This window comes from Mustelus asterias, chromosome 9 (assembly GCF_964213995.1).
Source record: "Mustelus asterias chromosome 9, sMusAst1.hap1.1, whole genome shotgun sequence".
NCBI classification, from domain to species: Eukaryota; Metazoa; Chordata; class Chondrichthyes; order Carcharhiniformes; family Triakidae; genus Mustelus; species Mustelus asterias.
Window position 1 is genome coordinate 110,780,684 of NC_135809.1, and position 25,362 is coordinate 110,806,045.

A 25,362-nucleotide genomic window follows, 5' to 3' on the forward strand; every position below is an offset into this window, starting at 1 on the left:
AGTATTAAAGGCAGTGCGGTAGCAAATTGGAAATGGATTAAAGAACAGAAAACCATGTGGTGCTAATGGATATCGTTTGGACTCAAGTGGTGTAAACAGGAGTCTCCCCCGGGGTCAGCGTTAGACCTGTTTCTCTTCTCATTGCACATTGGACTTGGGTATAGGAAGCACTGCAGTGAGATCTGCAGGCACCACAAAAATAGAAAGAAAACACTGCATATCTGAAATAAAAAACAGAAAATGACGGAAATAAAAAACACAGAATCATTGCACGTGGCCCATCAAGTCTGCACTGGCTCTCTGAAAGAGCATTCTACCTAGTCCCACTCAGCTGCCTTATCCCTGTAACCTTGCATATGAAAGAGAAACATAGTCATTGAGGTCAACAGCACAGAAAAAGGTCCTTTGGCTGATCGTGACTGTGGCAGTCAAAGACAAGCCACCCAATTATTCTGATCCTGTTTTCCAGCACTTGGTCCATAGCATCGTATGCCTTTGCATCGCAAGTGCACATCTAAATACTTCCTAAATGGTTATGAGGGTCTCTGCCTCCACCATCCTTGCGGGCAGTGAGCTCCAGACTCTTACCACGCTCCTGGGTGTGCAAGTCCACAGATCCTTGAAGGTGACGTCACAGGTGGAGAAGGTGGTGAAGAAGGCATATGGCATGCTTGCCTTTATAGGACGGGGCATAGAGTATAAAAGTTGGGGTCTGATGTTGCAGATGTATAGAACGTTGGTTCGGACGCATTTGGAATACTGCGTCCAGTTCTGGTCGCCACACTACCAGAAGGACGTGGAGGCTTTGGTGAGAGTACAGAGGAGGTTTACCAGGATGTTGCCTGATATGGAGGGGCTTAGTTATGAGGAGAGATTGGGTAAACTGGGGTTCTTCTCCCTGGAAAGACGGAGGATGAGGGGAGACTTAATAGAGGTGTATAAAATTATGAAAGGCATAGATAGGGTGAACGGTGGGAAGCTTTTCCCCAGGTCGGTGGTGACGTTCACGAGGGGTCATAGGTTCAAGGTGAAGGGGGGGAGGTTTAACACAAATATCAGAAGGACATATTTTACACAGAGGGTGGTGGGGGCCTGGAATGCGTTGCCAGGCAAGGTGGTGGAGGCGGACACACTGGGAACGTTTAAGACTTATCTAGATAGCCACATGAACGGAGTGGGAATGGAGGGATACAAAAGAATGGTCTAGTTTGGACCAGGGAGCGGCACGGGCTTGGAGGGCCGAAGGGCCTGTTCCTGTGCTGTATTGTTCTTTGTTCAGGTGAAAAGGTTTTTCCTCATAACCCCTCTAAACGTCCTGCCTCTTAACTTAAATCTATGCTACCTGGTCATTTATCCTTCTGCTGAATGTTTTGGTACACAGCTTTCATCACATTGTATGCCCTGCTTCAGCAGAAACAAAGTTTGATTCAATAAATAAAGGGACAGATATAATCCTTTTTAACGGAGGATTGAGAGTCTTAAATAGTATGTTGCCTTCCTGTAACTAGGGTGAACAACTTGACAGCATACTGCAGAGGGAAGAGCCAAATTCATTTGCTTTAATTCATGTTGGGACCAACAGCATGGGGAAGCGTAGACAAAATAACCTATTGAGAGAGTATCAGGAACGAGAAGCTAAATTTCAAAAAAGACCCCAAGGGTTATAATTTAAGATGCTGCAATGCTACAGGCCAAGAGCTGGAAGGTGGGATTGGACTGGATAGCTCTTCTCAGCCAACATAGATACAGGCGTCTCCTTACGTGCCATAAATCTATGTATCTGAGCTATGTGTAAATTGGTGCGAGGATAAACAGACTAGGGAGGTGAACAAGAGGCTGAAGTGGTATGGGAAAAATACATTCCGTTTTATACGACACTGGTACCAGTACCGGGCCAAAAATGTGCTGCTCCACCTAAATTGAACTGGGCATAAGGTCCCAGTGAAAAGAATAAATACAGTGCTCACAAGAACTTTAAACTAGTTTAAAGGAGGGTCCAGGTGGAAAATATAGCATTAATAATAGATCAAAAACAGACAACATGGTAGAGGACGGAGTAACAGTCAGAAATTGTGCTTTCGGTACAACAGAGAAAGTGAAAAGTAAAAAATGTAAAGTGACTTATCCACAAAAAAGAAACATTGCAGCAGAATGTTATGTGGCCCAATGAAATGTTCTTTATATAAAAACAGAGTAAAAACAACAAATTGACTGAATTGCAGGCACAAATTCAACTTGGAGGGAATGGCATAGCAGCCATTGCTGAGATGGCCTGCAGGATGGTCAGAACTGAGAACTAAATATACCAGGTTATAAGGCCTATAGGAAAGATAGGGAAAATAGTTGAGGAGGAGGATCAGCTGAAAATCGCTTAGTTTATTTATTAGTGTCACAAACAAAGCTTGCATTAACACTGCAATGAAGTTACTGTGAAAATCCCCTAGTCGCCACACTCTGGCGCCTGTTCGGGTCAATGCACCCTGACCAGCACGTCTTTCGGAATGCAGGAGGAAACCGGAGCAAATCCACACAGACACGGGGAGTTCGTGCAAACTCCACACAGACAGTGACCCAAGCCGGGAATCGAACCCGGGTCCCTGGCGCTGTGAAGCAACAGTGGTAACCACTGTGCTACCATGCCGCCCATGCGGCCACTTCATTGGTAAACAAAGATATAACGAGAAGCAAGCAGGCAGTGCAGACTTTATGGATAGAATTAAGGAAGATAAAACAATTTTAAACTCTAGTCGGACTTGTATATAGACCTCCTGATAGTAGCTGTGAAGATCACATAAATTCAGAGATTTCACAAGCAAATAGCAAAGAGGGAAACAACTTTCATAAATATTGGAATAAGCAGATCAGCATTGTCAAAGGAGGCATTGTGTATATTTGGGGTAGTATGCTGCAACAAGATGGCCTAGAACCAGCAAGAGGACGAGCCATATTAAATTTCACATGTGGAAAATGAATTTCAATGTAGACAAATGTAAAGTCAACCCACTTCAGATCTTGTTGGAGAAATTCATAGTAGGTTAGAGAAATTTCAAATAATCAGGGACTTAAGTCACTAATAAAATACTAGCAATAAGTGAAATGACCTCAGATCAGACTCAGTCTAATAGGGGAACTGTGTACATGAAAACAGTATGAACACAGTACGAGATTTAACTGAGTATGAGATTTGAACAAACATTTCTGATTTAAATATGCATTTTTTTGATTTGATTTATTATTATCACATGTATTAGTATACGATGAAAAGTATTGTTTCTTGTATGCTATACAGACAAAGCACATCGTTAATAGAGGAGAGAGTGCAGAATGTAGTGTTACTGTCATAGCTACAGTCACTACAGTCATAGTTACAGTCAACTTAGTGCGAGGTAGGTCCATTTAAAAATCTGATGGCAGCAGAGAAAAAGCTGTTCTTGAGTCGGTTGGTACATGACCTCAGACTTTTCTTTCTTCTGACGGAAGAAGATGGAAGAGAATATGTCCGGGGTGCGTGGGGTCTTTAATTATGTTGGCTGCTTTTCCAAGGCAGTGGGAAGTGTAGACAGAGTTAATGGATGAGAGGCTGGTGTGCATGATGGATTGGGCTACGTTCACGACCCTTTGTAGTATCTTGCGGTCTTGGGCAGAGCAGGAGCTGTGATATAACCAGAAAGAGTGCTTTCTATGGTGCATCTGTAAAAGTTGGAGAGAATCGCAGCTGACATGCCAAATTTCCTTAGTCTTCTGAGAAAGTAGAGGCGCAGGTGGGCTTTCTTAACTATAGTGTCGGCATGGATTGGTGATTTGGACACCTAAAAACCTGAAGCTCTCGACCATTTCTACTTCGTTCCCATTTTGCTATTTCAGTATTTTAAAACGTATTAGCTGTATTTTTAAAAGTAACCGTACACTTTAGCCAAAAGCAGGTTACCACAAAGCCCAATGAGAAGAAAGGCTAATTGACAGGAACCACATTCTTTAGAACAATTAAACTACAGAATGTGCACGTTCTTATCAGCAAAAGTTACGAGCAGTAAGGTTCTCAGAGTCCCTTTATGAATAGGGTTGTTCACATTGTCCAGATAAGGCAGGTCTCTTCAGAGGTGAGAAAGTACATCTGTCTGGTTCAACATAAGCAAGAGTTGGTGAGAACCTTAACTTTGACCTTTGTAGCTAAGCATCAGGTGTTGCTAGGCAATAGAGGAAGAAGCATTAGTAGGAAGCATCCGGATTCGACGGACCAATAAAATCCCATATGTCAAAGGGTAAAATGCAATTGGCTAAAGTATATGACAGGTATTATCAATGATTGATTTGTATTGAAAATGATTGGTTTGTAACGAATGGAAGGCAGGAAAAAGTAAATTTGAGAAATATAAAATTGATCTTCCGAAGTATTGTAACCTCAGAGTGGCTTTGGAATACTTCAAGGCCTTCTCTTCTGGAGAGGCATTGGACTGCCCAATGCTCATTCTTCCATCGATCGTTGGTCAATAAAGATACATCTTTGTATTGGCTGAAGTCTTTGGCGATACCTAGTCTCCAGTGAACCCCACAACATACCTAAGAAGGATAAAAGGGAGTACTTTCTAATGGTAAACCTGAATCACAAAAGGTTAGTATGTGGGTATAGAAAGTAATTAGGAATGCAAATAGGATGTATGCCTTTATTGCAAGATGGGTGGAGTTGAAAAGTAGAGAAGTCTTGCTACAACTGTATAGGGCATTGATGAGATCAAACCTAGAGCACTGCATAGAGTTTTGGTCTAGTTATTTAAGGAGGGATATACTTGCATTTGAGGCAGCTCAAAGAAGGTTAACTAGGTTGGTGCTTGAGATGAAGGGGTTCTCTAACAAGGTTGAGCAGTTTGCATCTATACTCATTGGAGTTCAGAGGAATGAGAAGCCATCTTATTGAAGCATGTAAGCTTCTAAGGGGGCTTGACAGGGTAGATAGATGCTGAGAGGATATTTCTATTGCGAGGAAACCTAGGAAACCTAGAGGGCATAGTCTTAAAAATAAGGGGAGAGGGATTCTCCCATCCCGCTGCGCTAATTTTCATGAGCTTTCACGCCCCGCTAACGTCTCCCAGCGCCAGATTTCAGGCGTGATCTGCTCCATGCTGGAAATAGGTGAGGAGGCAGGGCAAGCATTTGAATGATATTTTACATATCATTTAAAAGCTATTAGCTGACCCAGCAATCGGGGCCCCCTAGGGGGTCGGGCGGCGGGGGTGCCCCCTGGGCATGGGCACCCTGGCAGTGCCAGCCTGTGCCCCGGCACTGCCCAAGGGGCAAAGTGACCATGCCCAGGGCACCTTGGCATTGCCCATCAGTGAGGGTGGGAGATTCTGCTGCCACTCTGCATTGGGATAGATGGTGGTGGGAGGGAGGCCAGCGATCAGTGTGGTCCGGTCTGGATGGGACGGGACAGGACGGGTGGGGGTTTTTGATCGTCAGGGAGTGAGGGGGTATGAGGGGCAAGTGGAGAATGCCATGATCTCATTAAATGGTGGAGTAGGCATGAAATGGTGAAAAATTAGAAACAATGGCGGTCCAAAGGGACTTGGGGATCTGGCGACAAATATCATTAAAATGTCATGAACAAGTACAAAAAATATTCAAAAAGGCGAATAGAAAGCTGATCTTTGTATCTTGAGAAATGGAATACAAGGGAGTAGAAGTCATCCTTCAGCTGTACAAAGTCCTAGTTGGGCTACACCTGGATACAATGAGCAGTTCTGGGCAACACCCCATGGGAAGTTATAGTAGCCTAGGAAGGAATGCTATGTAGATTTACCAGAATGATATCTAGATTCAAAGGATGAAATTACGATAAGCGATTACACAACCAAGGGCTGTATTTCTTGTAATTAGAAACAGTAAGGGTTGATTCAAAGTTTTCAAGATAGTAAGGAAAACAGAGTATATATAGGGGTACTGGTTTCACTTGCTGGGGAGTCCTGGGAGTAGAAAGTATAGTCTAATAATTAGGGCGAGAATTTATTTCACACATTCTTGGGGTATGGGTGTCGCTGGCTAGACCTCACCCATCCCTAGTTGGCTTGAGAGGGCGATGGTGAGCTGCCTTCTTGAACCGCTGCAGTTCCTATGGTGTAAGTACATCGTGATGTGGAGACGCCGGCGCTGGACTGGGGTAAACACAGTAAGAAGTTTAACCTGGTGTTTTACCTGGTGTTGTTAAACTTCTTACTGTGTAAGTATGTCCACAGTGCTGTTAGGGAGGGAGCTCCAGAATTTTGATCTAGTGACAATGAAGGAACAGCGATATAGTTCCAAGTCAGGATGGTGAGTGATTTGGAGGAACTTCCATGCATCTGCTGACCTTGTCCTTCTGATTGTAGTTGTCGTGGGTTTGAAAGATACTGCCTCAGAAGCCTTGGTGAGTTCCTGCAGTGCATCTTGTAGATGATACACACTGCTGCCAGTGCATCGATGGTGGATTGGGTGAATGTTTGTGGATGGGAACAAGCGGACTGCTTTGTCCTCAATGATGTTGAGCTTCCCAAGTGTTGTTGGAACTGCACCCATTCCAGGCAAGAAGAGTATTCCATCAGAGTCCTGACTTGTGCCTTGTAGATGGTGGACAGGCTTTGGGGAGTCAGAAAGTGAGTTACTCGCCACAGGATTCTTAGCCTTTGACCTGCTTTTGGAGTCACAGTATCTTTCTGGCTAGACCAGTTCAGCTTCTCATCAATGGTAACTCCCAGGATGCTGATAAGTGGGGATTCAGCAATAGGAATGGCATTGGGACTGTGGCCACATTCTCTCTTGTTGGAGATGGTCATGCCTGGCGCTAACATGGCATGAGTGCTACTTTCCACTTGTCAGCTCAAAGGTGGAATGCTTCTGTATGTGAGGAGTCACAAATGGGAGCGGTACAGTGGCACAGTGGTTAGCACTGCTGCCTCACAGCGCCTAGCACTGCTGCCTCACAGCGCCACGGACCCAGGTTCGATTCCCGGCTTGGGTCACTGTCTGTGCAAAGTTTGCACAATCGCCCCGTGTCTGCATGGGTTTTCTCTGGGTGCTCTGGTTTCCTCCCACCATCTGAAAGATGTGCTGGTTAGGTGCATTGGCTATGCTAAATTTTCCCTCAGTGTACCCGAACAGGCGCCGGAGTGTGGCGGCAAGGGGATTTTCACAGTAACCTCACTGCAGTGTTAATGTAAGCCTACTTTTGACACTAATAAGAAAAACTTTAAAATGATGCTGAACATTGTATAATCATCAGCAAACATTCCCACTTCTGACCATTTGATGGAAGGAAGGCAATTGATGAAGCAGGTCAAGATGTTTGGGCCTCGGACAGCAGCCTGAGGAACTCCTACAGTGATGTCCTGGCACTAAGAAGATTGACTTCCAACAACCTCAACCATCTTCCTTTGTGCTAGGTACGACTTCATCCAGTGGAGAATTCCTCCCCTCTCACTCCAATTCTCATTGACTCGAGTTTTGCTTGGGCATACTCTGTCTAATGCCGCCTTGATATCAAGGGCAGTCACTCTGACCTCACCTCTGCAGTTCAGTTATTTTGTCCATATTTGGGCCAAGTTATAATGAGGTCTGAACTCTAACTGAGAGTCAGTGAGTAGGTTATTGCTGAGCAAGTGCTGCTTGACAGCACTGTTGATGGCCCCTTCCCTCACTTTGCTGATGATCAAGGGTGATGGGAGTAATAATTGGTTGGGTTGGATTTGTCCTGCTGTTTGTGGTTGTTTCTTCATGACAAGACATATCTGGGCAATTTACCACATTGCTGGATAGATGCCAATGCTTTAGCTGTATTGGAACAGCTTGGCTAGGAACATGGCTAGTTTTGGGTGACAAGTCTTCAGTATTTATTGGAATGTTGTCAGAACTCAAAGCTTTTGCAGTATCCAGCGCCTTCAGCTGGTTCTTGACATCATGTGGAATGAATCAAATTGGCTGAAGACAGGTATCTTTGATACCGGAAATGTTAAGAGATTACTGATCCCAATGGCTGTTCACCTTCAACGACTGTGAACAATTAGTGCCCACAGTCCAGAAACTCCAAGGTTTAGTCCTTGGTCTATTCTGAGCATGTGGGCTCAGGAAATGCAACATCCTGGGCTAATGAAGAGAAAGATCAGCCCTCCTTCCAGATTATCATCTCCACTCCAGATGTGGATATTAGATCAGGAACAGGATAGGTGATGCTTTCCAAGTTGGAATAGGAACAGGAGGCCATTATGCCCCTCACATTTAGTGTTATGGCTGACCTATATCTTAAATCCATCTATCTGCCTTAGCTCCATATATCACAACGTTCTTGACCAGCAAAAAAAACAATCTATTTATCTCAGATTTTAAATTAATTGATCAAGCATCTACTGCTTCATCTATCACCCTTTGCGAAAACAAGTGCTTCCTAAGTTCTCTCCTGAACGATTTTAAGTAAATGTCTCCCTGTCGTGGACTGCCCCACAAGCCTGTCAATGCATTCTGCCTGTGCCTTCATGTGAAGAATGTCTGCTTTTGGAAAGCATCCAAACTACTGCCAGTGCCTTGGAGCCATACCCCAAGAGTGAGCATCTTCCCGAGATAAAATAGAGAATCAGAGAATTAAAAATTCAGTTTGATATTTTACCTATATGGAGCATGATGAAATATTTAAAATTCAACTCATTATAGGCTTGTCAGGATCACTGATGTATCAGCACACTTCCAAGACTAGAATAACATTGAGAGCTCTTTTCCCAGAATACCACTCCCTCTTTAATTGTTCATTGCCTTCAATCAGCATGTCTGGCCCTCAACCCAAAACAAGGATAGCTTTTTCCCATTGACATGTCCATCATATCCCATCCAGTACCTCATTTTGCTCAACTGAACATTACCTTCATCACTGAAAATGGAAATGACTTCTCGTTTTCCTCTTTCCTTTCCCAGTGCTGCATTTACATTAATCAGCTCATCTTGGCTGTCGTCATCCATAATGTACATTCAGAATTGGAATATCTGCAAGAAACAAAAGAAAAGTCTCCATTAACTAAAATCCAACAGAGGCAATACACCAAAGAGAGCAAGTTTCTTATCACGGTCATAAAAGCACAATGATACAGCATGGAAGGAGACCATTCAGCCCATCACACTTGTGCTAACCCTTTAATAGCATCATTCAATTAGTCTTTTCCATAGGTCTGTTATTTTTGATTCTTTTCAAGTATTTACCCCGTTCCATTTTGAAAGTTACTATTGAATCTGCTTCCATCCCTATTTCAGGCAGTGTATTCCAGATCATGACTCATTGCATGCAAAAGAATTCTCACATCTCCTTTTGGCTCTTTAGCCAATTATCTTAAATCTGGGTCCTATGATTATTGACTTTTCTGCCAGTGGAAACAGATTTTCCTTATTTACTCATGAGAAGGTTTTGAACACCTCTATTAAATCCCCCCATTATTTTCTCTACTCATGAGAAGGTTTTGAACACCTCTATTAAATCCCCCCATTATTTTCTCTGCTCTAAGGAATGCCACCACAGCTTCTCCAATCTCTTATCTCTTGTACCATTCTGGTAAATCTCCCTGGTATCCTCTCAAAGGCTTTGACACTCTTCACAAAGCATGTCACCCACAACTGATCACAACATTTCAGTTGGAGCCAAATCAATTGTTTTTAATAAGTCATTTCAAGGCTTGCTTCTTTTCTGCATCCCTTGGACGCAGAAAGATTCCTGCCTTTGTGATTGGAGCAGGTTTACAACGTGGATAATGGTTAAACTTATGTTTTCATTAGTTCCACAATATCTCTAGTTCAAACAAATCTGGGAAGTTCTGAATAAGATTGAACCATCAATGCTGCAACAGCACTGAAAACAATCTCACCAAATCTCCAAGTTCACGAAACTTAAACAGGACAAGTAAGAAATGTCAGTGCAAAAAGACTGAATTCTCTGGGTTTCAACGCTCACATTGACTCTGTCCCATTTCTGGATAACCTCAGCCAAGACAGAATAGACCAAAGCACCTTGGCTGGTAAAGGATGGTGCCCCTTCTGCCCTCTCAGGTAGATGTTAAGGAATCCATCAACACTATTTTGACATAAGCAGAGATTTTCCTGGTGCCTTGCAAATATTTGTTCCTCAACCACATCAATAAAAATAAATAAATTACTTGGGCACAAGATCTTGCTCTGCACAACTGTCTGCAAGTGCACTTGAATTTCAACAGTGACTACACTTCGAAAGCACTTCACTGGCTCTAAAATGCTGAAGGTCATGAATGGTGCCATAGTATTACAAGTGCACATTCTTGATCAGTGCATGGGTTGTTTTTATATAAAAAAAGAAATAAAAGGCTAGGAAATCTACAAATATAGAACACCAAAAACCCAATGACAGACAGAAATCTGATGACAGTGCACACCTTCCAGCATGGCCTCACAGACCCAAAGTTAAAGGGCACGAGCTATCCGCAGGCTGGTCATGCATTCAAAGATCCTATGGAACAGAAATCCCACAAAATTCATATCTTTCTTGCAGTTATTGGTTACGTTATACACTAAATGTTGGATTTCATCAAGAAAATAAAGAGCCAAGCAGCAAATTCAACATGCAATCCTACGCTTTTATTTATAGGTTTTATAGATTAAGGAATAAAAGAGGCACACTCACAATTTACAATCTGCCTTGATATATATACTTTTAGATCTATGGTGCTGACTTAAACAAAAACTCAGAATCTGCCAAAAAAAAAGAGTGAATCAACTCCCGGTGCATTCCATAGTAAATCATCTTTTAATCCATTTTCAGATACATCCAGAAAATCTAAACATCACATCTTATCACTACATGCGCTGGAAATATGCTTGTATCAAAGCAGAAAAGCTCAGATCTGAAACAGTATCCCACACAACCCGAGTTCAATTTCAGCATTTGGAAACCTTGATATTGCTTTTTGAATGGAAGAGAATTACTGCTCTCTTTTTTTACAGTATCTAATTTTAAAAACAACTAAATCAAGGAGCTATGAACTGAGCCAAGATTAATTTCCCATGAATAGCATGTGTAGGTAAGAACTAAGAACATTACAGCACAGGAACAGGCCCTTCGGCCCTCCAAGCCTGCACCGACCATGCTGCCCGACTTAACTAAAACCCCTTACCCTTCTGGGGACCACATCCCTCTGTTCCCATCCTATTCATGTATTTGTCAAGACGCCCCTTAAAAGTCACTACCATATCCGCTTCCACTAACTACCCCGGCAATGAGTTCCCACCACCCTCTGTGTAAAGAATCTGCCTCGTACCATCTCCTTAAACCTTGCCCCTCGCACCTTAAAGCTGTGCCCCCTAGGAATTGATTTAATACAAAATGCAGCTGACATGGATGTTCACACCTGAGGAGTTTCGATGAGGTGAACTGAGAAAATCTATTTCTGCCAGTCAGTGAGCTGCTCATCGGAATTAATAAACATAAAACCGTTAGCAAAAGAGTAATGGGAGGTTTTATATTTGTTCCTCCAACTGAGGATTGTTCAGACTTTAAATTTCTGACCAAAAACAGCAAAGGATTCAGAATCCCCAATAATGCTTAAAAGGGAAAGGGCTAAGTAATTGAAGAACAAGCATTTTAAAGGGTGCAGGAATAAGTGGATATCTCTTTCAAAGCACAAGTACAGCGGGCTGAATATCCTTTTTCTGGGCTGCAAAATTCTATGAATCTAACAGCAAAACTCATAATAAAAGAAATAATGCAAAAGTTGAACAAAAGCATTATTTCAATTAATTGCCAATGAACTTAAAAGTGGAGTCATTATACTCTAACACACTGTTGTCGCAAGCTTTTTAGCAATGAGTAATGACGAGTATGTGAATCAAATACAATTTCTTTTAGAAAATAACACTTTTGGAGTCATTATAGGACTGATGTTGAAACATTCTTTAGAGGGATACAAAAGAATGGTCTGGTGGGCACATGAGTGGCGCAGGCTTGGAGGGCCGAAGGGCCTGTTCCTGTGCTGTTTTGTTCTTTGTATGACATGCTAAGTGCGGCTTGTTCAAGAGGAACCTCTGATTATAGAGTCAGAGTCATACAGTGCAGAAAAGGCCCTTCGGCCCATCGAGTCTGCACCGACAATAACTACCATAAAGTCTCGCTGATGCCATTTTCCTGCACTTGTTCCATATCCTTGAATATTATGTTTCAAGTGCTCATCCAAATATTTTGTTTTAAGTTATAAGGTTTCCGCCCACCACCACCTTCCCAGGCAGTGCATTCCATATTCCCACCACCCTCGAGTGAGGACATTTTTTCTCAAATCCCCCGAATCTCCTGCTCCTTACCCTTAAGCTATACCCCCTCGTGATTGACCCCTCAACCATGGGGAACAGCTGCTATCCACCCTGTCCATACACCTCATAATCTTATACACCTCAATCATGACCCACCTCAGCCTTTTCTGCTCTAAAGAAAACAATCCAAGCCTATCAGTCTCTCCTTAATAATCAAATGCTCCATCCCAGGCAACATCCTGGTGAATCTCAACTGCACACAGTACTCCAGCTGTGGCCTAACCAACACTTTGTACAGCTCCAACATTACCTCCCTGCTCTCAAATTCTATTCCACAACTGATAGAAGCAAGTGTCCCATATGCCTTAACTATCCTATTCACCTGCTCTGCTGCCATCAGGGATCTGTGAAAAAGTACCCCAAGCTCCATCTGTTCCTCTGAGCTTCCTAGTGTCCTGCTATTCTGCTAAATACTCTCTTGTCTTGTTACTTCTTCCAAAGTGCATAACCTTGCATTTATCAGGGTTAAATACCATCTGCCACTGCTCTGTCCATCTGACCAAAACATCTCGCCAAGGCCATCCCCACACCCCCACTTCTTGCCTTCAAACAACCGCACAACCTCAAACAGACCACTGTCCGCAGCAAACTACCCAGCCTTCAGGAGAACAGTGACCACAACACCACACAACCCTGCCACAGCAACCTCTGCAAGACTTGATGGATCATTGACACGGATGCCATCATCTCATGTGAGAACACTATCCACCAGGTACACGGTACATACTCTTGCGACTCGGCCAACATCTACCTGATATGCTGCAGGAAGGGACGTCCTGAGGCATGGTACATTGGGGAGACCATGCAGACACTACGACAACGGATGAATGAACACCGCTCGACAATCACCAGGCAGGAGTGCTCCCTTTCTGTCAGGGAACACTTCAGCAGTCAAGGGCCTTCAGCCTCTGATCTTCGGGTAAGCATTCTCCAAGGCGGCCTTCACGACACAAGACAACGCAGAATCGCTGAGCAGAAACTGATAGCCAAGTTCCGCACACAAGGACGGCCTCAACCGGGATCTTGGGTTCATGTCACACTATCTGTAACTCCCTGACTTGCCTGGGCTTTCAAAATTTCACTAACTGTCCTGGCTGGAGACAATAACACACCTCTTTAACCTGTGCTTAACCCTCTCTCCACTCACACTGTCTGTACCTTTAAGACTTGATTACCTGTTAAGATTCGCATTCCAATCATTTCCTTGTAAATTGAGTTTGTGTCTGTATATGCCCTGTTTGTGAACACAACTCCTCACTCACCTGAAGAAGGAACGACACTCCCCGCTTGTGCTATCAAATAAACCTGTTGGACTTTAACCTGGTGTTGTGAGCCTTCTTACTGTGCTTTCCCCAGTCCAATGCCAGCATCTCCACATCATGACTTCCCCCATGGCCAGAGAGGAATTAAAAATTTGTGTCAGAGTCCTTGCAATTTCCTGCCTCACCTCCCACAGCAGCCTGGGATGCAATTTATCCAGGCCTGGGGATTTGTCCACTTTTAAGCCTTTCAGAGCCGCCAATACCTCCTCATTTCCTATGTCAAACTGCAAATTCCTCACAGCCCCTTTTCCTGAATTCTGTACCTACTGTTTCCATTTTCTGATAAAGATCAATGAGAAGTACCATTTCAATGTCTTGTCGCTTCATACAGATTGTCCCCTTGGTCTCTAATAGGCCCTACCCGTTCCTTGGCTAACCTCTTTCCCTTAACGTATTTATAAAATATCTTAGGATTCTCCCAAATCTTGTCGGCAAGTCATTTCTCATGCCCACTTTTTGCTCTTTAATTGCTTTCTCAAATTTCCTCTTGTACTTCCTATATTCCTCTTGGGCCACAGCTGAATTGCTCCCTTTGGACTTGCTAAAAGCCTTTCTCTTCTTCCTCACCCAGTCCCGAATTGTCCTAGACATCCAGGGTTTTCTGAACCTATTGCTGCTACATTTCCCCCTATGGGGAACATGTTGGAGCTGTATGCTCCCCATTTCTAAACACATTTCATAAAGTACCACATCATACACTAGTTAGCAAAGTTGAAGCCCATGGGATTAAAGGGACAGGGGAAGCATGCACACAAAATTATCTGAGACACTGAGTAGGGATGGGCAGTTGTTTTACAGACAGGAGGGAAGTGTGAGGGGTTTCCTCTCCCAGTCCACTTTTTAAAAAAAATGTTTTTAATGAGCTGGACTTGGGGAGACAGGGTATCATTTCAAAGTTTGCCGCTGACACAAAGCTCAGAAATATAATAATGAGGAGAATAGTAACGGACTTCAGGAGGACACAGAGTGGTGAAATGGACAGAGACATGGCAGATGAAATTTAACACATGGAAATATGAAGTAAGACACTTTTGTGAGAAGCATCAAGAAAGGAAACAAAATGGTCCAATTTTAAATGGTCAGGAACATGGGGTGTACACACATCTTCCAAGCTGGTAGAACTGAGAAGCTGTTTTAAAAAAAGCAAATGGGATCCTTGGCTTTGTTAATATGAGACAAAAGAGCACAAAAGCAAGACCATTTTTGCTAGACCTTCATAAATCACTGGCTAGTCCCCAGCTGGCGCACTGTGTTCAATTTTAGACACCACACTTCAGAAAGCACGTCAAGGTCTTAGGGAGTGCACAGAGGAGATCTACCAGAATGGTATCAGGGATAAGTGACTTCAGTTAGCTAGAGACTAGGGAAACTGCTTTGTTTAAAAGCTGTGAAGGTTAAGGAGAGATTTAATAGAGTTTAGAATGGTTTTGTTAAGGGGGAAAAAAAGGAGAATCTGTTTCAACTAGGGAACACGGATTTAAGATAACTGGCATAAGAGGAGGAGGAAGTTGAAGAGAAGGCTTTTTACATCGTGATATATGATGATCTGGAATACACCACCTGAAAGGCTGGTGGAAGCAGTTTTTTAAACTAATTTTCAAAAGGGAATTGAGTAAATACTTTCAGGTCTATAGGGAAAGAGCAAGGAAGTTGTAGCTCTTTCAAAGTACTTACACAAAGACAACTGGCCGAATGGCCTCCATTTGTACTGTAAGATTCTACGATTCCAAGCTCTCCACGACTGTGGTGTATTTCTCACCACATGTCTGGGTCTATTATAAACTAATTGATAAAGAATGATTACCTTGGTGAGTCAACAATACCATTATCATACAACTACCAAGATGATAAAGGTGAACAAAGTGGATGTTGGAATTTTTCATTCAGCTGTTCCGCAACGAGAGTGGAATAGACTGTGTGGGATACTAATGGATTTGGGAAGTGTCCAGAGACAGAAATTAGCTATTTAAAAATTAGGACAAAATACTGATCGGCCTATCACTAGTAGATAGTACTGGAAACAATGGATAAAGTAATGCAAGAGGTAGAACCATTGAAAAGTTGTGGTACAGAAAGAGGCCGTTCGTTCCATCGCGTCTGCAACGGCCAGAAAAAGCAAGCTAGCTGCTCATTTTAATCCACTTTCCAGCACCTGGTCCATTGCCTTGCAGGTTACAGCACTGCAGATGTAGATCCAGGTCCCTCTTGGATTAGTGTTTCAGCCCCAACCACCAATTTAGGCAGCAAATTCCAGAGCCCACCACCCTCTGGTGAAAACATTTTCCTCATGTCCCCCCTAATCCTTCTACCAATCACCTGATAAATGACCCTTCAGCTAGGGGAAACAAGTCTTTCCTGTCTAGGCCCCTCATAACTTTGTACACCTCAATTAGATCACCCCTTAGCTTTCTCTGTTCTAAAGAAAAACAACCCGACCTAGCCTATCCAATCTCTCCCCAAAGCTGCAATTTTCAATCCTGGCAACATTCTTGTAAATCCCATATGCACTCTCTCCAGAGCAATTATGTCCTTCCTGCAAGGTGGTAATAAGAACTGTCCATAAAACTCCAACTGTGGCCTAAATACAGTTCCATCATTACATCCTTGCTTTTGTATTCAATATCTCACCCAATAAAAGGACAACATCCCAAATGCTTTCTTGACCAACTTGTCCACCTGTCCTGTCACCTTCAAGGACTTGTGGACATGCACTCCAAGGTCTCTCACCTCTTCAACCATTTTCAATTTAGAATCATAGAATCCTACAGTGCAGAAGGAGGCCTTTTGGCCAATCGAGTCCATACCGCCCACAATCCCACCCAGGCCCTATCCCCATAACCCCACGCATTAGCATGGCTAATCAACCTAACCCGCACATCTTTGGACCAAGTAATTTCTTGATTTCTTTGCCTCCCTAAATGCATCACCTCATATTTTCTGCATTGATTTCCACTTGCCAATTCTCTGCCCACTCAGACAAACCAACGATATAATTCTGGAGTCAAAAGCTATCCCCTTCACTATCAATTACACGGCCAATTTTTGTGTCACCCGCAAATCTCCCAATTATGTCATCCAGATGAATAATTTGGAGAACCAAAGTCCATCTACCAGTTCAATTAGAGGTCTGACAGTATCCAACCCAACATTCATTCCTCAACATACATCACCCAAAACAAATTATCTTGTTATTTATTTTGTTTTTTGTGGGATCATGCTTATGCACAAGTTAGCTGCCACGTTTCCCTTCATAACAGTGACTACATTCAAAACCACTTAATTGGCTGTACGCCTTTTTGGAACACACTGCGGTTCTGAAAGGCGATATATAAATGGAGTTCCTTGTCTTCTTCATTTGGAAAACGCAGGGCAGATCCCAGCTGAGTGTCAGAAACACCGAGCACTAAAACAAAGCACGATGCCTAAAGTGTGAAACCTCCATAAACAGAGCTGGCTGTTCTTAATATATTGGAGACAGAAATATTTACATTGATATAGCATTTCATACATTTTCAAAACACCTAAGTAATAGCTTGAACTTACATTGCAACATTAATATGTTAAAAAATTCCAAGGTGCTTCAGAGGAGTAGACAGACAAAAATAGTCACCCAAAAAAAGGAGATATTGGGAAGGGTAACAATGTGAGTTCTCAGGAGGGCTTTCAAGTAGAAGAGAGATGTAGAACATTAGACCACTTCACACAATTAATTACTTCCTGCAAATCAAATTAATTGCATGAAACAATCAGGTTTTTGTGTGTATATTTCTATTCTGTATATTCCAGTGTTAGATGACTATAATGGAGGAAAGCGTGCAACCTATCTAGTTTATTCTTCCATGAAAAACAACAGTTTGCATCATTACAACTCCAAGTAGCAGCCCTTGCTCAATGGCAGATTTCGCGAATAGTCAAATCATTGGTTTTAGTCCCTCTTAAGACTTGGGTACATAAACAAGACTAGGGGGAGGCCCGGCACCAGCTGGTGCTGGGGGAGGCACCGCACCGTCAGAGGGCCGGTGCTGGGGGAGGCGCCGCACCATCGGAGGGCCGGTGATGCACCGTCGGAAGGTCAGTACACAGCAGTGCTGCACTGTTGGAAGGGAGTACTTAAGGAGCACTGCACTGTCAAGTGTCAGTACTGAAGGAAGACTACATTGTCAGGGGGGTCAATACCTGGAGAACATTGCACTGTTGGAGGGGCAGTACTGAAGAAGTCCTTCACTGTCAAAGGGCAATAAATACTCAAAGAGTGTTGCAATATGAAGGGTCAGTACTGAGGGAGCACCACAATATCAGAGGGGCAGTACTGTAAGCATACTACATTGTTGTTTGCAACCTTTCAAATGAGGTGTTTCACCTGAGGGCACATGGGTTTCAGTGTATGAGAAGTATTTGGTAAGAGCTGGGTTGTTCTCATGTGAACTGACCAGGAACACCCAAAGCAGATTACCTGTTCTATTTATTTCATATATGCTGTTTGTGAGACCTTTCTATCTGCAAATTAGCTGCTGCGTTACAACAACAACCACACTTCAAAACTATTAGCTGTGAGTACTTTGAGTCACGTTTTAAATTGTTCATGGGGTGCAATCGCCGTTAGCAAGGCTCGCATTTGTTGCTTATCTGTAATGACCCTTGAGAAGGTGGTGGTGAGCTCTCTTCTAAACTCCCACAGTCCTAAAGCGTTGTTAGGAAGGAAGTTCCAGGTTTTTTTATCTAGTGGCTGTGAAGGAACAGCGATATGACTCAATTCAAGATAATATGTAATTTGGAAGGGAATTGACAGGTGGTGATATTTCCATCAGTCTGCTGCCTTTACCCCTCCATGTGAGATAGAGGTTGCATGTTTGGGAGTTGCTGTTAGAAACCATTGAAACCCCACAGTGCAGAAGGAAGCCATTCAGCTCATCGAGTCTGCACCGACAACAATCCCACCTGGGCCTTATCCCTGTAACCCCACATTTTACCCCACTAATCCTCTAACCTACGCATCCCGGGACACTAAGGGGCAATTGAGCATAGCCGATGCACCTAACCCGCACATCTTTTTGGACTGTGGGAGGAAACCGGAGCACCCGAAGGAAACCCAAGCAGACACGGGGAGAATGTGCAAACGCCACACAGACAGTGACCCAAGACGGGGAATCGAACTCAGGTCCCTGAAACTGTGAGGTAGCAGTGCTAACTACTGTGCCACCGTGCCCCCGAGGCTTGGCAAGTAACTTCAGTGCATCTTTTAGGTGGTGCACACTGCTGCCACTGTCAGCCAGTGGTGGAAGGAGTGAATGTATAAGGCAGTGAACGGTACTGGAAAAGTGCAAATTTGTTCTTTCTTCATTAGCTCTTACAAAGATGATGTAGGGTGGGAGGAGACTCGCGTGGGACAGAAACAGACCAGTAGGGCCGAATGGCCTTTGTCCATGCTATGTTGTCTATGTAACACCCCTAGAAACACTTACCGAACAAAGTTCTATTAATCTCCATTGTGAGAATTTCAGCTGATCACACCCCCACCCCTCAGAAGAGTTCCAAACATCCACAAGTGTGGAAAAAGTGCTTCTTGACATCACCATGAACAACCAGCTTCCACTGTTAAGATTACATACCCTTGTCTTTGATTCCCACACAAGAAAAAATATTGTTTCTCTATCCCTTTATCATTTTAAATATCTCAATCACATCTCAACTTTCTGATCTCAAGAGTTTACAAGCCAAGTTCATTCAGGTGGTCCTGGCAAATTTAATCTTTGAAACTAGTTTCATCTTGTTGAATCTGCACCATATCCTTTCCAAAGTCAATGCATCTTTCATGAGGTTTAGTATCCAAAACTGAACACAGTTACTCCAGATGGGGTCTAATCAACACTTTGTAAAACTGAAGCATCACACATCCTCCCCTTTGTATTCAGTCCCTTGAGATAACAGGTAATATTTCATTAGTCTTTTTATATCATTATGATTTGTGCACACAGAAAACCTAAATCCCTTTGCTCCTCCACATCATCTAGTAACTCCACCACTTGCAAGCTCCCCTCTAAGCCATACAACCACCCTGATTTGCAACTGTATTGCCATTCCTTGATTGTCACTCGGACAAAATCCTGGAACTCCCTTCCTAGCAGCACCGTGGATGTACCTGCATGGGCTCCAGTGTTCAAGCAGACAGCTCAACTCCACCTTCTCAAGGGCAATTAGGGATGGGCAATAAATGTTGACCTAGCCAATGACACCCACATCCCAAAAAAGAATTTTAAAAAATCTTTCCAATCTGCCTTCCTCCAAGGGAGATGATAATGGAATTAAGGTCTGGACTATGGACCTGAAATGCTGGCAAAAGCAGATTCAACAGTAATTATGAAAGGACGTTGGATAATGAAGGAAAAGGAGAAATTATGCAGTGTTATCTGGGGAGGATAAGGAAGGTGGAGATGGTGCAGTACAGAAAGGCTCTCATTGGATACATCTTTGTAAACAGCTTGCTTCAATTGCCTCCTCCTGTGCAGAATAATTTTTTTAATCAGTTGATTCAATGTAGTGTAAGGAGGAATAATATATTGCATAAGATATCAGGACCATGCAGCCCAAACCTGTGCTGGTGCTTATATTCCATATGGGTCTCCTCCCACTCCATCTGCATTCATCTCAGTCTTTCAGCATCTCATAATCATAGAGTTCTACAGCACAGAAAGAGGCCTTTTGGCCGATCATGTCCATGCCGGCCATTAAGCACCTATCTATTCACCCATCTCCAGCATTTGGCCTGTAGCCTTGTGTGCTATGGCATTTCAAGTGTTCATCTAAATACTTCTTAAATGTTGTGAGGGTTCTCATATCTACCTCACTTTCAGGCAGTGAGTTCCAGATTCCTACCACCCTCTGAGTGAAGAGGTTTTCCCTTGCGTCTCCTAAAAACCTCTTACACCTAACAAATCTATGCCCTCTGGTTATTGACCCCTCTGCCAAGGGGAAAAAGTTCCTTCCTATTCACCCTATCTATGCCCCTCATTATTTTTTGCACTTCAGTCAGATTCCGCTTCAGTCAGATCTGCTGGTGGTATTGGCAAGGTATCTAGAGAAGATGGGTGTGAAGGCAGTGCAATGTTCCTCTTGCAGTATGTTTGAGGTGAGGGACGCCGTCAGTGTCCCTGCTGATTACACCTGTGGGAAGTGCACCCATCTGCGGCTCCTCCAAAACCGTGTTAGGGAACTAGAGCTGGAGTTGGATGAACTTAGGATCATTAGGGAGGCAGAGGTGGCCATAGACAGAAGCTTCATGGGTATAGTTACTCCAGGAAAGGAAAATAGATGGGTGACAGTGAGAGGGGCTGGGAGGAAGCAGTCAGTGCAGGGATCCCCTGTGGTCGTTCCCCTTAGCAACAAGTATTCCGCTTTGGATACAGTTGAAGGGGATGGCATACCAGTGGTGAGCTGCAGTGAGCGGATCTCCAGCACTGAGTCCGTCCCTGGGGCTCAGGAGGGTAAGGGGGAGAGTGGGAGGGCAATAGTTATTGGGGACTCGTTAGTTAGAGGGATAGATAGGAGGTTCTGTGGCAGCAAAAGAGACTCACAGATGGTATGTTGCCTACCGGATGTCAGGGTCCGTGACGTCTCGGGGCGTGTTTTCTGGATTCTTAAGGAGGAAGGGGGAACAGTCACAAGTCGTGGTACACATTGGTACCAATGACATAGGTAAGAGAAGGGACGGGGATTTAAAACAGGAATTTAGGGAGCTGGGCTGGAAGCCGAGAGCCAAGACAAAACATGTGGTCATCTCTGGTACGTTGCCGGTGCCACGTGATAGCGAGTTGAGGAACAGGGAGAGAATGCAGTTAAACATTCTGGGGAAGGTGGGACCTGTACAAACAGGACGGGGTGCACCTGAACCAGAGAGGCACCAATATCCTGGGAGGGAAATTTGCTACGGCTCTTCAGGGGGGTTTAAACTAATTTGTCAGGGGGGTGGGAAAAGGAACTGTAGTCCGGAAGTCAGTGTTGAGGGTAGTGAGGTATTGGGAAAGGTATCAAGGTCAAGGGTGGGTACCAGTCGACAGGAAGGTGGGTTGAAGTGTGTCTACTTCAATGCAAGGAGCATCCGGAACAAGGTAGATGAACTTGGGGAGTGGATTGGTACTTGGGACTACGATGTTGTGGCCATTACGGAGACATGGGTAGAACAAGGACAGGAATGGTTGTTGGACGTTCCGGGGTATAGATGTTTCAGTAGGTGTAGGGAAGCTGGTAAAAGAGGTGGAGGAGTAGCATTGTTAATCAAGGATAGTTTAACGGCTGTGGAAAGGCACTTCGAGGGAGATCTGCATACTGAGGTAATATGGGCTGAAGTTAGAAATAGGAAAGGAGCGGTCACGTTGTTAGGAGTCTACTATAGGCCCCCAAATAGTAATAGAGATGTGGAGGAAGAAATTGCTAAGCAGATTATGGATAGGTGTGGGAGTCACAGGGTAGTTGTCATGGGGGACTTTAACTTTCCAAATATTGATTGGAACCTTTGTAGGTCGAATAGTTCAGATTTTGTGCAGTGTGCGCAGGAGGGTTTCCTGACACAATATGTGGATATGTGGAGAGGTGGGGCCACATTGGATTTGGTACTGGGAAATGAACCGGGCCAAGTGTTAGATTTGATTGCGGGAGAGCACTTTGGAGATAGTGACCACAATTCGGTGTCTTTTGTTATCGCAATGGAGAGGGATAGGGCCGTACTGCAGGGCAAGGTTTATAATTGGGGGAGAGGTAATTATGATGCCATTAGGCAAGAATTAGGGGGCATAAGATGGGAACAGAAACTGTCAGGGAAAGGCACTGATGAAAAGTGGAACTTTTTCAAGGAACAAATACTGTGTGTCCTTGATAGGTATGTCCCTGTCAGGCAGGGAGGAAATGGCCGAATGAGGGAACCATGGTTCACAAAAGAGGTGGAATGTCTTGCAAAAAGGAAGAGGGAAGCTTATGTAGGGATGCGGAAACAAGGTTCAGATGGCTCGATTGAGGGTTACAAGTTAGCAAGGAATGAGCTGAAAAAGGGGCTTAGGAGAGCTAGGAGGGGGCATGAGAAGTCCTTGGCAGGTCGGATCAAGGAAAACCCCATGGCTTTTTACTCTTATGTGAAGAATAAAAGAATGACCAGGGTGAGGTTATGGCCGGTCAAAGACAGTAGTGGGAACTTGTGTATGGAGTCAGTAGAGATAGGAGAGGTGATGAATGAATACTTTTCTTCAGTGTTCATCAAGGAGAGGGGCCATGTTTTTGAGGAAGAGAAGGTGTTACAGGCTAATAGGCTGGAAGAAGTAGATGTTCGGAGGGAGCTTGTACGAGCAGTTTTGAATAAACTGAAGGTCGATAAGTCCCCTGGGCCTGATGAAATATATCCTAGGATTCTTTGGGAGGCAAGGGATGAGATTGCAGAGCCTTTGTGGTTTTGATCTTTGGGTCCTCACTGTCCACGCGGATGGTGCCAGAGGACTGGAGAGTGGCAAATGTTGTTCCTCTGTTTAAGAAAGGGAATAGAAATGACTCTGGTAATTATAGGCTGGTTAGTCTTACTTCGGTGGTTGGTAAATTGATGGAAAAGGTCCTTAGGGATGGGATTTACGACCATTTAGAAAGATGCGGATTAATCCGGGATAGTCAGCACGGATTCGTGAAGGGCAAGTCGTGCCTCACAAATTTGATTGAATTTTTTGAGGAGGTTACTAAGTGTGTTGATGAAGATAGAGCAGTTGATGTCATATACATGGATTTTAGTAAGGCGTTTGATAAGGTCCCCCATAGTCGGCTTATGATGAAAGTAAGGAGGTGTGGGATAGAGGGAAAGTTGGCCGAATGGATAGGTAACTGGCTATCTGATCGAAGACAGAGGGTTGTGGTGGATGGAAAATTTTCGGACTGGAGGCAGGTTGCTAGCGGAGTGCCACAGGGATCAGTGCTTGGTCCTCTGCTCTTTGTGATTTTTATTAATGACCTAGAGGAGGGGGCTGAAGGTGGATCAGTAAATTTGCTGATGACACCAAGATTGGTGGAGTAGTGGATGAGGTGGAGGGCTGTTGTAGACTGCAAAGAGACATAGATAGGATGCAAAGCTGGGCTGAAAAATGGCAGATGGAGTTTAACCCTGATAAATGAAAGGCGATTCATTTTGGTAGGACAAAATTAAATGTGGATTACAGGGTCAAAGGTAGGGTTCTGAAGACTGTGGAGGAACAGAGAGATCTTGAGGTCCATATCCACAGATCTCTGAAGGTTGCCACTCAAGTGGATAGAGCTGTGAAGAAGGCCTATAGTATGTTAGCTTTTATTAACGGGGGTTGGAGTTTAAGAGCCGTGGGGTTATGCTGCAACTGTACAGGATCTTGGTGAGACCACTTTTGGAATATTGTGTGCAGTTCTGGTCACCTCACTATAAAAAGGATGTGGAAGCGCTGGAAAGAGTGCAAAGAAGATTTACCAGGATGCTGCCTGGTTTGGAGGGTAGCTCTTATGAGGAAAGGTTGAGGGAGCTAGGGCTGTTCTCTCTGGAGCGGAGGAGGTTGAGGGGAGACTTAATAGGGGTTTATAAAATTATGAAGGGGATGGATAGAATGAACGTTCAAAAACTATTTCCTCGGGTGGATGGAGCTATTACAAGGGGGCATAACTATAGGGTTCATGGTGGGAGATATCGGAAGGGTGCCCGAGGTAGGTTCTTTACTCAGAGAGTGGTTGGGGTGTGGAATGGACTGCCTGCAGTGATAGTGGAGTCAGACACTTTAGGAACATTTAAGCGGTTATTGGATCGGCACATGGAGCACACCAGGATGATAGGGGAGTGGGATAGCTTGATCTTGGTTTTAGATAAAGCTCGGCACAACATCGTGGGCCGAAGGACCTGTTCTGTGCTGTACTGTTCTATGTCTATGTCTACGTCTATTCCCACTCGGCCTGCTCCACTCTGAGGAAAACAACTGCAGCCTATCCAGTGTCCCTTGATAGCTGAAACGCTCCAGCCTCCAGGTGAATCTGCTCTGCACGTTCTCTACTGCAATCACTTCCTTCCTCTAGTGTGGCAACCAGGAGTGCACACACTACTCCAGCGGTGGCATAACCAGCATTTTATCCTTAATATAAAAGCAAAATATTGCAGATACTAGAATCTGAAACTGTTGCTAAGTTTGCAGATGATACAAAGATATATAAAGGGACAGGTAGTATTGAAGAAGCAGGGGGGCTGCAGAAGGACTTGGACAGGTTAGGAGAGTGGGCAAAGAAGTGGCAGATGGAATACAATGTGGAAAAGTGTGAGGTTATGCACTTTGGAAGGAGGAATGGAAGCATAGGCTATTTTCTAAATGGGAAAATGCTTAGGAAATCAGAAGCACAAAGGGACTTGGGAGTCATTGTTCACGATCCACTTAAGGTTAACGTGCAGGTTCAGTCGGCAGTCAGGAAGGCAAATGCAATATTAGCATTCATGTCGAGAGGGTTAGAATACAAGAGCAGGGATGTACTTCTGAGGCTGTATAAGGCTCTGGTCAGACCCCAGATGGAGTATTGTGAGCAGTTTTGGGCCTCATATCTAAGGAAGGATGTGTTGCCCTTGGAAAGGGTCCAGAGGAGGTTCACAAGAATGATCCCTAGAATGAAGAGCTTGTCGTATGAGGAACAGTTGAGGAATCTGGTCTGTACTCGGAGTTTAGAAGGATGAGGGAGG

General features: G+C 44.0%; 1 protein-coding gene across 2 annotated transcripts in view; it reads right to left on the bottom strand.

Moving 5' to 3' along the window:
* phrf1 (PHD and ring finger domains 1) overlaps nt 1-25,362 on the bottom strand; it is an 88,367-nt gene that overhangs the window by 60,295 nt on the left and 2,710 nt on the right. For both annotated transcript variants that reach the window (XM_078220845.1, XM_078220846.1), the window contains exon 2: nt 8,880-9,000. In XM_078220845.1, coding sequence (XP_078076971.1) covers nt 8,880-8,985 — 106 coding nt within the window. In that variant the 5' untranslated portion in view covers nt 8,986-9,000. The remainder of the gene's footprint in view (nt 1-8,879; nt 9,001-25,362) is intronic.